Source organism: Callorhinus ursinus, unplaced genomic scaffold (genome assembly GCF_003265705.2).
Source record: "Callorhinus ursinus isolate GAN/ISIS: 27379988/994484 unplaced genomic scaffold, GSC_fseal_2.0 scaffold44, whole genome shotgun sequence".
Lineage (NCBI taxonomy): Eukaryota > Metazoa > Chordata > Mammalia > Carnivora > Otariidae > Callorhinus > Callorhinus ursinus.
Window position 1 is genome coordinate 8023153 of NW_027397106.1, and position 17643 is coordinate 8040795.

General features: G+C 40.8%; 1 protein-coding gene across 4 annotated transcripts in view; it reads left to right on the top strand.

The window, feature by feature from the left end:
- SLC38A1 (solute carrier family 38 member 1) overlaps positions 1–17643 on the top strand; it is a 67853-nt gene that overhangs the window by 37814 nt on the left and 12396 nt on the right. For all 4 annotated transcript variants that reach the window (XM_073882089.1, XM_025882691.2, XM_025882690.2 and 1 more), the window contains 7 exons: positions 10579–10652; positions 12080–12172; positions 12487–12568; positions 13550–13632; positions 15502–15560; positions 15683–15799; positions 17045–17124. In XM_073882089.1, coding sequence (XP_073738190.1) covers positions 10579–10652; positions 12080–12172; positions 12487–12568; positions 13550–13632; positions 15502–15560; positions 15683–15799; positions 17045–17124 — 588 coding nt within the window. The remainder of the gene's footprint in view (positions 1–10578; positions 10653–12079; positions 12173–12486; positions 12569–13549; positions 13633–15501; positions 15561–15682; positions 15800–17044; positions 17125–17643) is intronic.

The window sequence follows — 17643 nt, forward strand, 5'->3', positions numbered from 1 at the left end:
GTGCGTATGCGCGAGAGCGTGTACTGGGAGTTGGCTCAGTCCTATCTAGACTGAGTTGAATCCGGTGCCGGTGCGGTGGTGCGACTCAAGGACAACAGCATGGCCTCCATTTTGGAGCACTGTGTTTTTCTTGGCCTGCAAGAGGCAATTTAACTCTACAGCCTAAGGTTTTACCAGTATTAATACCTCCATGATGCATGAATGCCTTTTTGTTCACTTTACTGGGTTGCAGTAGGCCAGGTGTGTATCAACACAGTAGGTCACTATAGTCCAGAAATTTGGATTTTCAAGGCTAGCTTGAACTTTTATTACTCACAGAGTGGTAGTTGGTTTAGTAGAGTGGAAAACTGCCCCTTTGTGAGCCAGGTGGTTTTGCTTTGCTTGGTGGCTGCAAGCTTCACTTTACATTGGGTCCATGGTATCAGTGATCTACGACTACATCAGGGGTTCGAAAACTACAGCGTACTGACCAAAACCACCTGTAGCCTCTTTTTGTATGGCTTGCCAGCTGAGAATAGCTTTTATTCTTTTAGAGAATTAGAAAAAAAGATGTTATAAAGTATACATGTTCCCTGGGATCTATAACAACCCTATTTATCGTCCCTATTTTATAGGTAAAGAAGCTAAGATTCACAGAGGCTAAGGCACTTGCTAGGATGACACTGGGATTGGTGGTGGGATGAGGGGAAGGAGGGCAACAAGCCCATGGTGTAGTCCTCTTAACTCTTCCATCTCTCCTTCAATGTGCATTGTTACCATGGAAACAAGAGTGGGAAAGTATGAATGAAGCCCCAGCTCCATCATTCCTGCTGGAGTGGAAGTCCAAAATACCCACTGAGAACAGCACACTCCTTTATTTAATGATTCCGTGGAATTTTTCTGTCACTCAGGAGTTACATCTTAAGAGTATGATAAAGGGGGCATCATTTTCAAAGGTAAGGATCTAGGTTTGAGAGAAAAGGAAGCCAGTTATTCTTGTGGAGTGGAAGAAGAGGAAGGAGGACATGTCAAGAGTTATAAATGGAGTGCCCGCAAAACCCACAGCCCTCTACCAACGACTATAGGCAAAAACAGGAAGTGGTGATGGCACATGGCTTTCTTTCTTACCAGTACGACTTCCTCTTTTAAAGTCAAACCTCCTCCTAACGTTTTAACTTCACAAAGCATCAACTAAATTGATAAAATTCTCGTTCTGTCTGCATACCTCTTTTAAGTACTTCTTTCTCTTTAGGATCATATTAGATATTTGATTTGGTCGTCAGTGAGGCATATTTCTTTCATTAGACAACACAAAATACCTAACCAGCAGTGAGGCTAGTTTAAGAGCAGCTTTGCACCCAAAAAAATGTAGATTTACCTACAAGGAAAGAAATGGAAGGAATTGTACAAATAATTGATCCCTGCCTGTTCCCAGCTCAGCATTTAAAAACCATCCCTTTCACTCTCTAATGTGGAAATATTACAAATAGTTGCATGCTACCAGATCCTGGTGTGCTGGTCCTCTGACCCTCAGAATGTTGAAATTTAGTCACTATCTAGTGACTAGGAAGTGCACTTTGGGACTGAATAATTACATGTTTCTGCTCCTTCCTTTAAATATTTTGTGAGTTCCTTAAATGAAATAGGGACTATATTAATGACCTTGGAGTTTAAACAAATGCAACTCTTCACCCCTCCCTCCCCAAAGGGAAGAGTTGGAATAATACTACTATCATTTGCAAGGTTCTTTACATTTTTCATTTTAATACTATTATTGTAAAAGTAAGAAAATCATTAAAGACCATTTTGAAAATGCATAAAATAAATTAAGTATAAAGAAATCACCCAAAATCTCACTGTTAACAGCAGGCTCTGTTAGCCTTGTGATGTATTTCATTCTAAGTTGTTTGTCTCCTGCTTACACTGTCATTCCTCTGTGGATATTTGACTTTGGCAGACAATATAGCATGGGTGGGTAAGGACTTTGGAATCAGACTATGAGGGTTTGAGGGCTCTAAATACTAGCTCTGTGACCTTAGACAAACTACTTAACCTCTCTGAACTTCAATTTCTTTATGTAAAATAGTAATAGTAAATACTCGTAAGTGAAATATTTTAAAGTGCTTAGTGTGGGCCTGACGTATTGAAAATACCCTAAATTTATTGGTAATAATGATCAATTGAGTGTTTTATTAATTATATTGAATCCCTATTAAAGTAAATTAAAGTTGTATGTAAAAGATAATTTTGAATTTTCCAAAATATTTAAAATTTTCACCTGGATTAGGGACTCAGAACACCTGGTCCCTCTCTCCTTACTTTCAGGCACATCTCCTTCCCTTGGCTCTCATTAGATAGACAGTTCTTCCTCCGTGTTGCCTTTTTTTTTTTTTTTTTTTTCCTACTGAAGCTTTCCACTAGCATGGCTTTCCTAGGCCAGGAACCATGCAGCACCACCCTGCCTCTGCAGTTACCCTCCAGAGGGTCTACCTCTGACCACAACGGCCTCCACTTCCAGGCTCCTCCCTCGGGTACTCCCACTGTGCCTGTCCTCCAGTGTCACGGAGAACCTCTGTCTCTGAGAACCTCAGGGAGAAGCACACTTCCTTCCCTGTCCAGCTCAGATGTCACAGCCTTTCACTTGAAAGCCCCTCTCCTCCCCACACTCTAAAATTCCCTTCTCCACCAGCTCTCTGTCACAATAGCTGGAAACCCCCGAATCTGAGCTCCTTAACCATGCAGCTGGGTAACTCATTCAACATCCTTGCTTGGGTTCCCCATCTGCCCAGCCCTCCTCCCTTCATCCCCAGCTAGTGCTCTGCTCTCTGCAGCAGTGTTTTTAGATCCTTACTTCATATAGTTATGTCCCTTGGGAAGAGTTGGCAGGGAGGGGATGGAAGGGCAGAGAGAGTTAGTAGAGATAAGAGATGAGTAAAAAAAGTAGAGGGGGGAAGACAGGAAGGTGGAGACTGTTTGGAAAGGTAGGAGAAAGGGAAGGGGTAGAAGAAAGTGAAAGAGAGGCCAGTAACAGAGGGGAAGGACTGGAGAAAGATGGTTGGCCAGAAAACAGTGTGTTTCCTACAGTTTATCCAATTGGCTTGTACTGGAATTTTAGATTTTCTTGTAAATATTCTGCATCAACCAGATTGTGTGTCTCTGAGTTTTGGAGGGAGGGGCTGTGGATTGGTGGGAAGTGACGGTAGATAAAAGACTAGTGAAAAAGACTACTTTTCCTCTGGTGCAGGGAGTTTTTATATCCACTGTTCTAATCATGAGGATGGTAAAAGTTTTATACTTTTAACTGGGTTTAGAAGAGGAAGAATTGTATAGTGTGGTGAGCCTCAGATCCCTTTTGGCAGGAAAGTGACATGGCTGGGGTGGGGAAAGGGGTGTGGCATTGAAAATAATTTTATTTACTTATTTGAGAGAGAGTGCAAGTGAGCATGAGTTGGGAGGGGAGCAGATGGAGAGAGGGAGAAGCAGACTCCCCGCTGAGCAGGGAGCCCGACGCAGGGCTCGATCCCAGGACCCTGGGATCATGACCTGACCTGAAGGCAGATGCTTCACTGGCTGAGCCACCCAGGCTCCCCTAATTTTAAGATATATATGTGGTGAAGCACATAATGCCCGAAGAGCCTGAGCAAGTTGACCAAAGAAAGTAGACCAGACCTCACATTGATGCTGAGAGCCAGTCAGCGTCCCAGAGAAGTGATAACGATTCAGCTGTAAATGCTTCCCCCTCCCTGCAGTCTCCCCTGGACAGCTGTGGGGTCCATGTCATAGGCAGTCGCACGTGATGGCGGCATGGCACCCCAGCTGCAGACAGTGTGGCAGGCCACGTGGCACCAGTTCAACAGTTGTGAGAAACAGGAACACCGAGATCTGTTTGCTAATGGGGCCAGAGCTGCAGCTTTAAATCCTTGCTACTGCCAAATGTGGCTCGTGGACTAGCAGCATCTGCAACACCTGGGAACTTGTGAGACGTGCAGAACCTCAGGACCCACCCCACATCTACTGAATTAGAATCTTCAATGTAACAAGATCCTAAGGAGATTCGTATATACCATTAAAGTTTGAGGACAGCTGCTTTAAACTTTGGCAAGGGGGAGTCATGCAGGGAAGGTTGGGAAGGGTTCTCTTATTTTTTAAGAGGAATGGGTCCTGGAGGAGTTGAAAGCACTCAGGTGCATGGCAGCCCCGAACACCCCCATCTGAACACCCCCATGGAAGCTATTTCTGGATCCAGAGCGGTGACTGCTGCTTCATCTCCCTCTTTCAAGGGCTCTGAGGCTGGGTGGGGAGTATGTCATACGATTTCTTGTTGTTTGGCTAGGCTTTTATTTTTTATTTATTTATTTATTTATTTATTTTTATAGATTTTATTTATTTGACAGAGAGAGACACAGCGAGAGAGGGAACACAAGCAGGGGGAGTGGGAGAGGGAGAAGCAGGCTTCCTGCCGAGCAGGGAGCCCGATGTGGGGCTTAATCCCAGGACCCTGAGATCATGATCCGAGCCAAAGGCAGACACTTAGCCGACTGAGCCACCCAGGCGCCCCTTAGCTAGGCTTTTAAAAGATAGTCTCATCATCCTTGAAGTGATGTGGGGTCTGTCTTTTTTTTTTTTAAGGTATAATTTATATACAATAAAATTTTCCAATTTAAAGGATAGGATTTGTAAGTTTACCCAAATATAGTTATGAAGTCACCACCACAGTCATGGCATAGTACATTTCAATTGTCCAGGCACCTGGGTGGCTCAGTCGGTTAAGCATCTGACTCTGGATCTCAGCTCTGGTCTTGATCTCAGGGTCATGAGTTCAAGCCCCTCATAGGGCACCATATTGGGCGTGGAGCCTACTGTAAAAAAAAAAAAACAATGAACATTTCAATTGCCTTAAATATTTGGTTCTATTGTCACCGTTTTCCATTTGATTAGCATATAGTACTTGAAGAAATGGAATTTATTATAATGTTATCCAAGTAATCTTTGGGTAAGTTAGGGTAGAACAAAGAATTACAGTCTTATCAATGTGATTCAAAACAGTAACAAATAAGTGTTTTTAAAATAGATGTTTAGATGTTATTGTTTAAGGTAGGGGCCAAAATTTTCTTGTACCAAATGCAGTAAATATACCTAGGATCCCTGTCAAAAATATTTAAGAAATCATGGAAAGCAGGAGTATCGCCAGAGGACTAGAAATGGGCAGATTTCATCCCAACTTTCAGAAGTGATAAAAAGTAGATCTCAAGCATAATTCAAGAGCAAATTATTAGATAGCTTTTATGTTCAAATACTGTAGAAAATATTGCTCCATAGAGGTCAATAGGGTTTTCCTAAATAGTTGTGCTAAACTAACTTCATCTTTTGAGATAATAGTGAACTAGTAGGTCACAGGATTGTCTTAGGCAGAATGTATCTTGATTTTAGCAAGATGTTTGGCATAATCCCATATGACTTACAAATGAGATACTAATCTGTAAATTCACTTATTCTTAGCTAAGAGTCTATTTGGTGTTGTATGTAAATAGGCAAACAGGATGGGCTACAACTCTGAATTAAACTGTCATGGCCTGTCCTACCGGATTGTAGATTGGTGGGAAGTGATGGTAGATAAAAGACTAGTGAAAAAAACTACTTTTCCTCCGGTGCAGGGAGTTTTTATATCCACTGTTCTAATCATGAGGATGGTAAAAGTTTTATACTTTTGACTGGGTTTAGAAGAGGAAGAATTATATAGTGTGGTGAGCCTCAGATCCCTCTTGGCAGGAAAGTGACATGGCTGGAGTGGGGAAAGGGGTGTGGCATTGAAAATAATTTTATTTACTTGAGAGAGAGTGCAAGTGAGCACGAGTTGGGAGGGGAGCAGATGGAGAGAGGGAGAAGCATTACTGTCTAGTAATGGAGGAAAAAATAAAAGCAATGAAATAAAAACATTACTTTGGCTGCTAGGTGGAGGATGGATCAGAGAGGGCAAGAAATGAGAGATAGATACAGAGTACTACAGTTGCCCAGAAATTAGAGGTGATGGTGGCTTGGCTCAGAGTAGTGGCAGTGGAGATGGAAAAACAAAAGGTATATGGATTTAGGAACTATTTTGGAGAGAGATGTGATAGGACACTTGCCAATGATTAGATGTGAGGGATGAGAGAGTAGATAAAAGATCAAGGGTGACTTCCAGGTTTCTGGCTGGAGCAGTTGACAGGACACTGGGCCATTTTCTAGATTGGGGTCTTGTTCTCTTCAAAGTTAGCACCAGTGCCTTGGATGAAGGCAAATTCAAGATATGAAGCTTGATGAGATAGTTGATACCTAAGTAAAAAAGATCAACAATTTTAAAAGATGTCACAACACAGGAAAGACAAAATATAGTGGAAAAGTGCAGAATCCTTTCAAAAAAAGTATACACAGGATAGAACCAGGAAGAGTAGCCTAATATGAGTTTCCAACAGAAGCTCAATAAGAAAAGTGTGGCTTAGGGTGCCTAGGTGACTCAGTTGGTTAATCGACTGCCTTCGGCTCAGGTCATGATCCTGGAGTCCCAGGATCGAGTCCCGCATCGGGCTCCCTGCTCAGCAGGGAGTCTGCTTCTCCCTCTGACCCTCCCCCGTCTCATGTGCTCTCTCTCTACCATTCTCTCTCTCTCTCAATAAATAAATTAAAAAAAAATCTTAAAAAAAAGTGTGGCTTGTTTGCCATAAAAATGAACACAAAAATAGGTTGCCTTCAAGGAAGCATGATGTCCAGCTCAAGTTAATAATCTTAACGTGCTTTGCGCTATTTGGACCAAAACTGATGTGATGGCGTTGTGCTTTACTTGGCACACAGCCATGACAAAGGATGGTTGAGGAACTGGACCATGACTGAGATGTAAAGAGCCTGAACTTCCCCATCACAGGATGAAAGCTGGAAGAATTGGAGAGGTGTAGGTCAAAGGGCACAATCTGAAAATGAGTGCCATCAGATGGACTGTTTGGTGGAAAAGGGTTTCGATTTCGAGTAGATTCAAGTAGGTCCAAAGGGTGAAATGGCAGTGGTAGTTTCAGCTCAGCCTCAGTTCCTGTGTGGGGCACTTTCCAGAAACAGGATGGGACCCAGGGGTGGCTTATGTGTCCCCTGTGACACACCTTGCAGACCTGGATGCCTGTGTGTTGGATGCAACAGAGAGGTTTCCTGTGCTGGGTGGAAAGCTGGACAGGGTGGTATCTAAAGGTCCCTCCCTGATCCTGGATCCAGAAACAGGATGGGACCCACAGGGGTGGCGTGTGTGTCCCCAGTGACACACCTTGCAGACCTGGATGCCTGTGTGTTGGATGCAGCAGAGAGGTTTCCTGTGCTGGGTGGAAAGCTGGACAGGGTGGTGTCTAAAGGTCCCTCCCTGATCTTGGAGTCTAGAATTGTTTCCTAACAGGCTCCTTCTCCGTAGGGGACACAAACTCTCCAAGGATGTCCCCGCACCACCTCTTTCTAAGTGTTGCTGACAACGTGAGGGTTTTCGGAAGTTCCTGACCACATTCTTCACTAGATAACTCCCCTGCTGTTGCTTCCCCAGTGCCCATGTCCAGGTTCAAGTTCTGGATCCCCTTCTCTTCAAGGCTGGACATAAGTCTGAAATACCAACACCTTGACAGCTCAGTTCCTATTGCTGACATTTAGTTGCCACCCAAACGCCTTTTTCAGCAAGTGGCTTTTGCCATAACCATATTAGAACTTGTTGTCAATGATTAGAAGTGTGAAAGCGAACATTATGTCTGGATGAGATGAAAAAAGGAATCACTCATGTTCCTCTTAGCACAGGAATACCGGTGTATATTTCTCTTCCAGCAAACCACAATAATATGTACAAATATCTAATTGGACAAATAGAGGTACAATCACGCTCAAGACAGGAGAAATGTTCAAATAAGTCATTACATTTCTTGCAAGTCATTCCTCCTGCTCTTTCTTCTTGATGTTATGTTTTGTGTCTTTGACATCCCTGTATGCCCTTAAACTATTCTAGCATCATTATAGCCAGTTAGACAACTTAGAGTTTCTTGCTAAGAATCTAAACAAGGAGATGCACTTCTCTAACTTTTAATTCCATTAATACTGCTAGATATTTTTTATAGCCTAAAGCGGTCTTAAAATTTTACATACAGGTTTTGCCTCTTACAACCTGATAGAAAAAGGGTTTTGTTTTATGTTAGTTTTTGGTTTTCGAAGGGAAGCTCTATATTTTGGGAGGGATGGAGAAGACTGTCTTCAGAGGTGGGGTGGTTAAAGGCAGAGACTGTCAGACTCTCGCCCCAGGTCCTTTTGTCTGGGGTGCAATGTTATGTCTCTTAAACACGGGAGTGGGGGGGTCATTTTCATCACAGTGGGAGGACCTCACTCTGCTGTTGGTAAGTGTGGAGGAGAAGATAGATGAACTCCCTGCTAATCTCTTCCCTGACCAACACTTTTCCCCCCCAGAAAGAGAAAAAGAGGTGATAGGAGTTTATGAAGAAATCCTTTACTTCTTGCCAAGGGCCACAGGTCAGCTGAGCATTACCTACAGAGATTCAACCCAGTAGAATGTGTTGGGAGGCAACCGTGTGCATGTGGTCCCAGGGGCTGCTAGCTGAGGGAATGGATATTTCCTTATAATGTTTCTTTTGCTAATAAGTACCCAGATCTCCAAGGCTTAGGGCCTTTCGTTAATCATTAGGTAGACATTAGTAATTGTCCCTCCTGCTAGGCACATACTTCCTGCAAGGTCATACTCTCTACTCATTAGCCTGGGGCCTGGTGGCAGGATCCCCTCTCTTCTCCAGGTCAGTCCCAGAGGGATAGACTCAACAGGGCACGTGGTCACTCCAGAGCAGCAGAAACTTGCATCTCTCCTATCCCCAATTGGAAGTCCATGCTAGTCCACATCATGCCCAAGTCCTCTATGGCTTGTCATATGCACACGTAGGAGTTCCTGTTCGTGTTCAGTGTCCCTTAAAAACAGTGAACTCTGAGCAAAATTCGAAGCTTGCTTCTTCAGAATAAATATTGTTTATCTCTTACAAGGTGAAAGAAAAATCATACCACAGTTGGGTCCTGTATCTTCCTCTCTGGCAGAGCATATCAAATCGTGTTCCATTACATATCTCAGAACTACTGGATGGGTGAATAACTGCCTGCTCTCAGTTTCTCCTGTGCCTCAGCCAGAATAGATAATAAGGGACTTACCTTCTTAATCATCACCCTCCCACTCAGGATCTTAGCTAAGTCAATATATATCTGAATGCACTTCCTTACCATCATATCTTCACCTAAATTCCCCTTTTTATTAGCTGGTCAGTTTGGTCTTCACCCAGAGTGTTAGGTTTTCTGTTCTTTCTCCCAGTGTTTGTTTTTACCTCTGCTGAGCTCTGTCCCTCTTTTATGTTTTGTGACCAATCTCTGGCACTCTGTCTGCTCTGCAGTTAATCATTCTGTACTCCCCCATTGCATATAGGAGAAGCAAAATGCTATAAGACATGAGAGAGCCACGGAACTGTCTTTCTGCCTGGGGCAAGGGGAGTCACCTAAGGAGGTGACATCTGAGCTGGGCCCAAGGACAGTGGTTTAGTGGGTGTGTGGGCTGGGGGATGGGGTTGGGAAGAGAGAGCCCACACAGAGAGAATTGCATGATGCACCAAGTACCTCTCAATGGCACTTGCTAGAAAAATCTTTGCCTTAATTACTCAAATGTGGAATCAATTGCACTAATATATTGTTCTAGGGATATATTTCCCTACATCAGGGAGTGAGTGGTTTCATTTGGGGGACTGGAATTTTTTTTTCTTTTTAGCAAATAGGCTTTATTTTCAATTACCAAGTCTGTTTTAACCAAATGATTCAGAAATAATCTATGTAATCTCCCACATCATTTTAACTGTGCTTTTTCTTGAGGAGGGTTTGATAATGAGCCAGATGTACTAAAACAAAAACATGAGTTCGTCATTCAAAAAAGTCTTTTCATTTTGCTTGTCAAAATTTTCCCATCAGTTAAAAGAAGTGCTTAGTCTTTAAGAGGAACCAGGTGCAAAAAAATCGAATTATCTTAGTGGTCCAGTATATAGATTCAAAAATAGCCACAGAGTAATTAGATGAAAAGAACCTTAGACTTCATTTAGCTTGTGTCTGTGTTATAGGTGAGGAATCTAGGGATGGGAGAAATTGAGCAAGTTGCCTAAAGTTACATGGTCATCGACAAGCCTTTCCCTCAGCCCCTCCCCGCCCCCAGCCCCACACCTCTTTCACACTTTCTCACACGGATGTAACAGAAAGTACATCATAGACCATAAAAGCTTTCTTTCATAATACTGTCTGAAACTCATCTCAACTGAAATGACCTCAGAGAGCTATTTAGGCTTTGAATTAATGTAGAGGATTTGCACAGTTAGGGTTACTCAGATTCTAATGAGTAGCTCTTTATTTGGTAGAACATTTTTATTGAGGATTTTAAAAGAGGGTGTGACCAATAGTTTCCAGAATTTGGATGCTACCAACAGTGTTAACCATATAAATACGCCTTTGTCCTTCTAAAATGTAAGATCCAAGTATGTTCTTTTATAGTTATTACAAGACTTATTTTCTTTGCTTTAGGATACTTTTGACTTCTGTGACACTGCTATCTATATATTCAATAAACCTTCTTTTGATCTGTTCAAAGGAAACAGGTAAGCTGATAATATGTCTAATTTTGTTAAAGCCAGGGTGAATGATTTGCATGGTGATATTGTGGACGAGTGATATCCTCCCCATTCAGCAACTGATTATTGAAGAGTACTTTGACCTACAGTCCCTCAAAAACCTCTGGTGGCATTTACCCAGAGAAATAGACATAGCACCATGGAAATTAAATTGTCTTGAACACTGAGAGAATAGTGTTGCCATTTAAAGCACACCCCCAATTATACCTGTTTTTCTAATTTAAGATGACTTCATTTGAAAGCCTTTGATTTTTCCTTAGGTCTTTATAAATTCAGAACAAGGATCCCAAGTTTTGATATTATAGACTTTAAGATTTTAAAAGTAAACGGAGCTTTCATTCTCTTGTGTGTGTATTCCAAGGAGAAAATGTTACACCCGAGGCGATGTGGGAGCGAGGGTGCTGTGGAAAGGCTCCAAGTTCTGGGGAGTGTGATACCTGAAATGTTTATTTTCTATTCCTGGGACAAATGGATTCTGTTCGTAATACTTTGACTTTTACCTTAGCTAAAACCACATTGGCCAACTATTACTGTACAGAGACGACTCCATTTAACTGGGACATTTTGTAATAGATCGAGGATCTACCATTGTCTTGTTTAAACACCAGTCTTATGAGAGATTAAACAAAGTTTTAATTATAGTCTGACCCATATTGCTTTCTGTGAACATTTTGAAAACATGAACCGAACTATTATAAAGAAATATAAACATGTTTTTTTAATGGATGGTTTAGCAGTTTAGTATTTATTGAGATGAGACAGTTGAACATGTTAGGATTTTGCTGTAGCCAAATTATTCTTTTGACAGATTTATCTATTGGTTTCTTTTCTGAGTTGCATATCTTTGAACTAAATTTTACAAATGATCAACGTTCTGGTGTTGACTATTATATGTTTGTTATTGTGTTTAGGACACATGAGGCATTCGTGGAATGTTATTAAAATAATCCCTTGTTAGCCTCATCAGTTCATGTAATTAATTCAAAAGGAAACTTTCGTCCCAACTATAAGGATTTTTATTTTTAAATCAAATCTTTACTTTAATGATATGCACCAGACTGAGAAGGAGATCAGAGTAGGAATTTCCCCCCTCCTCCCCAAGTAGGAAGACTCTTTGAGACAGTTAAAAATAAGCCTTTTATGACCTAATAATTGAATTGTAAATGCTTTTGTAGCCAACCTGAAAAAGGAGAAATGGTGGTCATTTCTGACATTTTAAAATGTCACGAGGTTGAAACACCTTAACCCTTGCAAAGCCCAAAAGGCTATGTGTGTGATTTTGAGAAAGACAGAATAACTTGGGGAATAGTCCATAGAATGAGGAAATATTAGCTTTCTTTAACTTTTAGATCCCTGTGTCATTTCTTGTGTTCTCAACTATGATTTTTAAATAGGCTGCATGGTTTATGAAAAGCTGGGAGAACAGGTCTTTGGCACCACAGGGAAGCTTGTAATCTTCGGAGCCACCTCTCTACAGAACACTGGAGGTAAAAAGAACACGCTTCTCTATACATAACTTTAAAGTATGTGAATATTATTATCTTTTCTAATTCTGGTGGTTGGGTGGCCGCATGAATTTTAACAAAATGGAAGCAGTATCGTTCTCATTGCTAAAATGGCACATGGAAAGTAAGGCAGAAAGTAAGAGCAGTCACTCATTTAAAACCAAGTATACTGAGTAGCTAAAACTGTCTTTGTGTCTTACTGAAGGTCAGTCTAAGAACAGGCTGGTAGCCTTTTATATAGCTTGCAACATGAGCCTTAGTATCTTCTTTCTAAAAATGTTCTCATTTTCCTCTAGCAATGCTGAGCTACCTCTTCATAGTAAAAAATGAACTACCCTCCGCCATAAAGTTTCTCATGGGAAAGGAAGAGGCATTTTCGTAAGTTATAGATCATTTTTTTGTAAGATAACGAAAATATTTTTAATGTAAATGTGGGCTAACCAAAGTTTTTGTTTTATGAAAACTGGAGGCACCTGAGTTTTCCCTGGGTTGTTTTTTTCTTACTTTGTTGTTCCATCAAATTTCTCTGGGGCTGTTATATAAATGAAAGCCATTTGACTCTGAGCATTTAAAAGGTAGATATATCTGTCAGGCTGCAAACAGTAGATGCTGCTTCTCCCAGAGAGCCTGAAATCTATATCTAGTTTCTACAAAACAGAATGGATACAGAGTATTTTTAACACAGACATATATTTAACACAGAAGTGGAACACGCAAAAACATTAAGACCCTAGTCTCTTTCTTAAAGAAGGGAGCAAAATTTACATGAGCTGACTTCATTAAAGATAAGCTTGGAAAATGTTGGAGCTACACCTGGCACATCTGCTGTTTTCACTCCTTCTTGTTTAATAGTTCTTGTCAGTCTTAGTTTTTCTGTTTTCTTTCAAGGGAGAATCATAGGAGCCAGAGTTCCTCTTGTTCTGTCATCAGGACGCAAGGTCAAATACAAGAGGTTAGGGAGAAAGCGATGCCTACCTGTGTTGACTTGTTTTTCAATGGTATTAGCCAAGCAAAACAAAAAGGAACTTCTCCTTAAATAATTGATAAGACATGTTGTGATCTGACAGAATGCAGTGTGTGCATTCAGCTTTGAAACCATGTAAATTATTCAGAGGAATGCCACATTTAGCTGATGGGGGAAGGAAAAAAAATCCCTTCTTCCATCACTTGGGAGAGAGACAATAGTAAATGGGGAGTGGTTGGGTTAAAGTGTTTGGATAAACCTGAATAATGATAGAAATTAATGGTAAAAATTAATAATAGTAAAAACTCATTAAAACATATTGTGAAACTTTACATTTGAGAAAAAATGTGACTTTCTACGGAAATATGACCCAACCACTTAAATGCCTTTTTCAGAGCCTGGTATGTGGATGGCCGAGTTCTGGTGGTGGTAGTTACTTTTGGCATAATCCTCCCTCTGTGTCTCTTGAAGAACTTAGGTAAGGAAAGAGCTTGCTTTTATCATAGTCTCTACAGTGCTCAAATGAGTCAGAAACCTAATAAAAATGAACAACTTTGCCCCCTCTACTTTTACTTGTAGGGTAAAGATTAAGTGAATGATACATTACAAGTATTAATCAGGCTTGACTTTAATATGGGATAAAACCACTGGTCAGTATGTGACCTCCTAAGCAATCCCTCTACTGAGCTGTAGAGGGGGGCAGTGAGGTTCTGGGACCAGCAACAGACACAGTGCCATATCCGATAGCACAACCTACAGGCTACTCTGAGAAAAGTACAGAAAATGGAATTCTCCTTATACAAGGTCTTAAGTATCCTGATTATTTAGAGAAGTAGATTTTCAAATCTACTATCAAAACAGGAAGTTGCTTATATTTATCCCCTGAAGTATTATGAATCACTCTTGAATTATCAGAGTCTAACCAATCTCAATTATTTGCTTCACTGAAGGGAAAGAGAGAAGGGAAAAGTCAAAGGCTGCAGATAATCACCAAGTCCTATCCACTTGGTTTTGACATTTTTTGTGTGTATGTTTGTATTTGGAGACAAGTGTGTCTCATGTTGTGGGAATTGTATACATTGAATAATGTGGCCAGACTGCAATCCAGTCCAAAACGCATTTCCTTTAATTCTGGGCTAATTCAAGGAAGACATTTAGATTAAAGTTCTTCCCCCAAATGATTGCTAACCATAGTGTTTTGTTTTGTATGAAAAATATCAAGCCTCTGTAGCTGTTATGTAAAATCTAGAAGTAGATCTTAAAAACGACTTAACTTTCTGGTTTCTGGGTCTGTGTTTTGGCTTCTCTGTATATATACATGTAGCTCTTTTCAGATTAAGGAGGGAAGGGCTCTTCTTCTCCAGGGATGAGAATAGTGCAACCTCCCAGAGACCACTTACTCTGCCTCTGCCTTTGTGGAAGTTACAGTGGTTGGGGGACTTCAAGGGGAGCAAGGTGAAGATCCCCAGATGCTCAATTTATGCCTAGAAATCACTTCATCTCCTCTCTGTATGCCCCTCATCTGGGATGAGAAGTATTACGTAGCTGATATTCAGTACGTACACAATAAGTCCATAATAAAGGACTATCGAGTAGATCAAGGAGTAAATGCATTTGGCCGTAAGACTCCATCAGAGTAGATGGGGCACCTGGGTGGCTCAGTCATTAAGCATCTGCCTTTGGCTCAGGTCATGATCCCAGGGTCCTGGGATCGAGCCCCGCATAGGGCCCCCTGCTCGGTGGGAAGCCTGCTTCTCCCTCTCCCACTCCCCCTGCTTGTGTTCCCTCTCTCGCTGCCTGTCTGTCAAATAAATAAATAAAATCTTAAAAAAAAAAAAAAAAAACTCCATCAGAGTAGAGCAACAGAGAGCTCTGGCCAAATTTGGGAGGCTCTTTTTTCCCTGTCTGGGAATCTGCATTGTCTAGTGTATCAGGGAAAACGGGAATCAAAGCGGTAATATAATATTTTTATTTAAAGTCACCATTATTTTGCCAAATAAAGGAGCACTCTCAAGTAATAAATCTTATATTCACATAGGCATATTTGTATATTATTGGAACTATGCTGGAAATAATGCATGGAGGGATGCCTGGGTGGCTCAGTTGTTAAGCGTCTGCCTTTGGCTCAGGTCGTGATCCCAGGGTTCTGGGATTGAGCCCCGCATCGGGCTCCCTGCTCGGCGGGAAGCCTGCTTCTCCCTCTCCCACTCCCCCTGCTTGTGTACCTGCTCTCACTAACTCTCTCCCCATCAAATAAATAAATAAAATCTTTAAAAAAATAATGCATTGAAAGAAACAAGGTGATACGTGAAATAATAACAATAAATTTTTTCAACTTTTCTTTTAGGGTATCTTGGCTATACTAGCGGGTTTTCTTTGAGCTGTATGGTTTTTTTCCTGATAGTGGTAAGTGCTGATGAAAATGGTTGGCTTGGTTCTGCCATAGTACAATGCCATGCAGCAGTTATTCATTGTTTGGCTTTATTTGATAATGTCTATATTGTTTCTCCTATATTTCTTAATACCAGGTTATCTACAAGAAATTTCAGATTTCCTGCGTTGTTCTGGAGCTAAATTCAACAATAAGTGCTAATTTAACGAACCCTGACATGTGTACGCCAAAATACGTCACCTTCAATTCAAAGGTAAGTTTCCTTATCTTTTAAATATAAAAAAGAGCATTTTACTAAGAGCATTATCATTCTCATATTTGTTGTAATTAAACTGCTTTGAAAGTATTCATTCTCAATAGAGCACCATACCACTGCTTCCCAAATTCCATAATTTGGAGACCTTTGAGAAATAGGCAAATATTACATTTCATGCTTCCTCTTATCCAGTTTACATAAAGGACAACCTTAAGCATTCTCTGTGAAAATCTCTTTCTGGATCATTGTCTCAGCTCCTCTCTTCCTTGTAGATCTTTAAAAACAGATTAATGCCATTGTTAGCGCACTGCTCTTCCCTGGTGGTGACAGAAAGACATCCCTCAAGTTTCCCCGGCTCACACAGTTGAAATACAGATACCAAAATACACATACACAAATTGACGCTTAGCAAACTTTCATATAGTAGGGATGCTGCTAATAGCATGGAGAGCAGTGGACTATGGAACCAATCATGCTTGGATTTAAATCCTTCCACAAGTTACCAAACCCCATGTGAAAAACAAGGATTCTGTTCTGTCTCTCACAGGGTTTTTTTTTTAGAATGGGCCTGGTCCAGTGCTTGCACAGATTTAAAGCATGAGAAATGTTACTTTTCTTCCTTTTTTTTTTTTGCATCAGAAGTTGTATTGAGTTTGAGAGTTTTAAAAAGTCTTATCTAAGAAAACTAAAGAGATCTCTCTCTCTCTCTCTCTCGCAACTCTAAGGACACAGCCAAAGTAGTGACTGAGGAAGTAGTTGTCTTTTTAGATGCCATCTTTTAAGTCTGATTTGATGGGCCCTATAGAGCAAAGAGCAGTGGAACAGAGATAGGAGAAGTCCTGGGCGTGTCACCTAACCTGTTGGAGGGAGTTGGGAGAGCATCAGTGGTCTGTCTCCTGCTCAGGGTTGTTGGAGAGACTCCATGAAATAATGCAGGGAAAGTGCCCGGTGACTGGCCAGTGCCATGTAAATATGGGATGATGCTTTGCCTGAAGCAGTAAAATAGAATGTAGGTGAGGCGAACCTAAAACCCCTGTGTGCCAAGTGCCTCACGTCTCAAGCTAGATAAGCTTTCTTAGAAAGGCTGCTTCTATTTTTGGTATTAAAGCCCTCCTAATAACCGACTAATCCAGGGATTCTGAAGAGCTGTCAAAGAAAACGACAGCGCAGAAATATTGGAGCGGAATAATTTTTAGAGTAAAAAATGCTTCTTCTTAATGTTTATTTTTCTCTTTCAAATAGACCGTGTACGCTTTACCAACCATTGCGTTTGCTTTTGTCTGCCACCCATCAGTCCTGCCAATTTACAGTGAGCTTAAAGAGTAAGAGATCTGCTTTTTTTTACCTTAATTATTTTTTACATCCCCTCATTAGTAGGCAAGTACTGTATTAAAATAAATAGATTTGTATAATGAACCCCCATGGACTCATCAGCCAGCTTCAAGATTTACTTTCGGCCATTCTTGAGCAAGTACTATATTAAAGGAAAAAAAGAACAAGAAAAATCAGAAATCTGCAGTTTGTTTTGGCTGTAAATATATAAAGTGGCCAACTATGTGGACTTTTTTTGTTAAATTGGTTTTTCGCATACTATATTACTTAGGAGAGTTCAAGTATTTGTGTTGCTTTATGTCACTTATGCTTATTTTGCAAGTGTGTAATAATAATCAGATTCATGTATAAATTGCAGAATGTGTTGTGTCTGATTTGCCTCTTATTGGTTTAGAGGGAAAAGGCTGTGAAATCAGGCAGAAAGAAATTAATGTTAAGGCCACAAACTGGCCAAGAGAATATTATTGTTAATTTTAAACTATTAAGATGATTCTATGGATTTGTTTTTG